General features: G+C 62.6%; 1 protein-coding gene across 1 annotated transcript in view; it reads right to left on the bottom strand.

Moving 5' to 3' along the window:
* Window positions 1-2,903, bottom strand: part of CTNND1 (catenin (cadherin-associated protein), delta 1) — a gene marked incomplete at its 3' end in the record, with an annotated part of 5,777 nt that overhangs the window by 2,760 nt on the left and 114 nt on the right. Inside the window, exons 2-7 of the mRNA XM_010181991.1 lie at window positions 2,545-2,899; window positions 2,261-2,444; window positions 1,912-2,029; window positions 1,244-1,397; window positions 881-898; window positions 578-646 (exon numbers count right to left, since the gene is read on the bottom strand). Of these exons, the coding sequence (XP_010180293.1) occupies window positions 578-646; window positions 881-898; window positions 1,244-1,397; window positions 1,912-2,029; window positions 2,261-2,444; window positions 2,545-2,899 (898 nt within the window). The remainder of the gene's footprint in view (window positions 1-577; window positions 647-880; window positions 899-1,243; window positions 1,398-1,911; window positions 2,030-2,260; window positions 2,445-2,544; window positions 2,900-2,903) is intronic.

Below are 2,903 nucleotides of genomic sequence, written 5' to 3'. Positions count from 1 at the left end.
CCAAGCCAGTGGCCACCACCACCACCACGCTGCAGAGCCTGGGCCCAGCTCATCTCAGACCAGAGGTGCCAGGCCCCAGTGGGCAGGGATGGCCCATCGTGTGTTATCTGTTTGCCGTGGACACGCACGCCCAGGGAGAGACCCTTCTTGCCTGGCTCTCCACAGCCCTGGGAGCAGCAGGGGCGCCCCAGGAACCGCAGGGTGTTTTGGGACAGGAGCAGCTGAACTGCAGCCCTGGGCTGATGCTGTCCAGGCCGCTCGGAATGGCCCTCGTGCTGGAAAACACTTCAAGCAGGGCTTCTGGCTCTAAATCCTGCCTATTCCTCAGGCCCAGGAGAGACGAGCGGTGCCACCGTGCTGCCCTTGTGCCACACGTCCTAGGGCTGTCACCACACTGTCCCTCTGCGGACTCAGAGGCCTGAGGCAGCGCTGGCTCCAGGCGCAACGAGTGCCCTCAGCACCACCTGCACAGAGCACTGGGGCACCAGAGATGTAATTCCTCCAGCCTGTTTGGGAGGCTCACTTCAATGGGAAATAACTGCTCACTCCTCTCCTGCACAACCAGCAAGGAACGTACCTTTGGCTGGAGTCGTCCTTTTGGGGAAATCCACCGTGTCAGCACCAGGGTCCTCGGGGAGCTTTTTACCTTCAAAGTGCAAGCAGAGGCATAAGACACCTCCTTTGCCCACCCGTCTCAGCTCTTTGGTTGCTACAAGAATGAGCCCAGTGGCGAGCTGAAGCGAAGCTGCCAGCATGTCCCAGGAGGGGACACCGGGGCATTGGCTGTGCTGCAGGAGCATGAGCCCAGCTGCGGCAGGCAAAGAGACAGAGAAAGCACCCGAATAACCCGTGGAAGAATTAAAACCAAGAGCACACTCACCTCTGGAGAACCACTCGTCTATTGGCGAAACGGAGAGAAGGACAGGAGAGAGGGGAGGCAGGAGGAGAGGAGTGCCGACAGCGTCATGGGGCAGGCCATTGGCAAGAAAGCAAGGAGAAGGGGCGACACAGGAGAGAAGGGAGGGCGTGGAGTTAGTGTCCATCTGTCCATCACCAGCCCGCCACCACAGACACCCATCAGCAGCTCGTGGCAAGCGTTCTGGGTAAGCAAGACCCCAGAGAAAGCTGCAGCTGCGCCTTCACACAAGAGACACCAAAGCGAGAGCAGAGACCCCCGTCACCCTTGAGCCCCACTGTGGGTCCGTCCTTGTCCCAGCTCCCCAGGCTGTGCCACCCCACGCACCTTTGCCCTTCTTGGCACCGAAGCAGCTTGCAGCGTGGGGCCCTGCGTTGTTGGCGGGGGCCAGAGGCGTCTCCTGGTAGCGCTCGGCGTGGGGGATCTCCCTGTGGACTTGGTAGGACAGGTTTCTCAGCAGGCACACACAGTTCTCCACCAGCTGGAGAGGAAGACGGGCAGTTTGACATGGAGCATCCCATGCCCACCCCATGGGTGCAAGTGAGGGCCCCTCACAGCTCCCAACCCAGAGCCAGGGACAGGGACCAGGGGGATGTGCAGCTCCATCTCGGATGGAGCACGCCCCCACCCCAAAGTTGTCTGCTGGGACCAGCTCATGCTCTCCTGGGCAAAAAACCTCACTGCCATAAGCACGAGATGTCCCAGAAGAGTCTCAAGGAAAACTCGGGCTAACACCATGAGAACCCTGTGCAGAGCCATCCCCACCTCAAACCGCAGGCACCCAGGCAGCTCCTGGTCACACCCCACGCAGCCTCTCCTCCCGTACGGTGGAAAGGCACAAGTCTGGGCTGTGTCCCATCAGATGAGATCCTTTTTTTCGCTCCCCCCCGCCCTTCGTCCCCTTGGGATGAGCCTGGCTCCAGTCACCAGAGCAGCGCTGGAGCTGGGGACCAGGGCAGAGCTCAACGTGTGCCCCACGACACCTAGCGTGGTACCTTGCTGTCCGAGTCCTTCTGGCCGATCTCGGACTGGACGATGTAGATGAGGGCGTCCACCAGCCCGTCGCACTCCCGCAGCTTCCGCCGCGCCTCGCTCCGCTCCGAGCTCACGTTCCTGGCAGGAAGGAGAGAGCCGTCAGGGAGAGAGCGTGGGCTAGCAAAGAACAGCGAGGAACAGCCCCCACCAACAGAGCTCAGGGCAGGAGAACACCCTGCAGCTCCCCTCCCCTCAGAAACTCCTCCAAAACCAGCGCTGCACCTCCAGTGGCTGTCCCAGAGAGCAGCCCCTCTGCAGCCCCACATGCCCGCAGGAGCGGCCCAAGCCCACGCCAGCCCCTTCCTATACCTGAGGCAGCCGGCGGTGTTGGTGAGCACCGACTCCCACTCGATGTGGCGGGGTTTGGAGTCCTCGTTGGGTTCCCGCTCCCAGCCTGAGCGGGGAATGACCACCTCATCGGTCAGGGCGTGCAGCGCGTGATCCACGATGGCCATCTTGATGGAGTCGTGCGAGGACAGGTTCCACAGCGTCCCTGCAGGGCCACAGGCAGGGGGTGACCAATCCAACCACGCAGGCTTAAAAACCTGCGCCGCGCAGCCCCCTCCCAGGGCTGCCCCTCCTGGGGCCATTACCTGTGATGACCTCTGTCAGGTCCATGTCGTGGGCCTTGCGCAACAGGCGCACCAGAGCGGGCACCCCGTCGCAGTTCTTGATGGCGATCTTGTTGTCCTGGTCCTTGCCGAAGGAGATGTTCTTGAGGGCCCCGCAGGCGCCGTAGTGCACCTCTTTCTTGGGGTGGTCTAGCAGCCCCACCAGCACGGGGATGCCCTTCAGCTTGCGCACCTCCGTCTTCACCTTGTCGTTGCGGTAGCAGAGGTGCTGCAGGTACGCGGCCGCGTTGGACTTGACGGCGTCCAGGCGGAAGCTGAGCATGGCGATGACCTCGGGCAGCTCGGGCTGGCGCCAGCCCCCGGGGGCCGGGCCCCCCTTG

Source organism: Mesitornis unicolor, unplaced genomic scaffold (genome assembly GCF_000695765.1).
Source record: "Mesitornis unicolor isolate BGI_N332 unplaced genomic scaffold, ASM69576v1 scaffold31313, whole genome shotgun sequence".
NCBI lineage: Eukaryota > Metazoa > Chordata > Aves > Mesitornithiformes > Mesitornithidae > Mesitornis > Mesitornis unicolor.
This window is presented reverse-complemented; position numbering and strand designations above follow the sequence as displayed.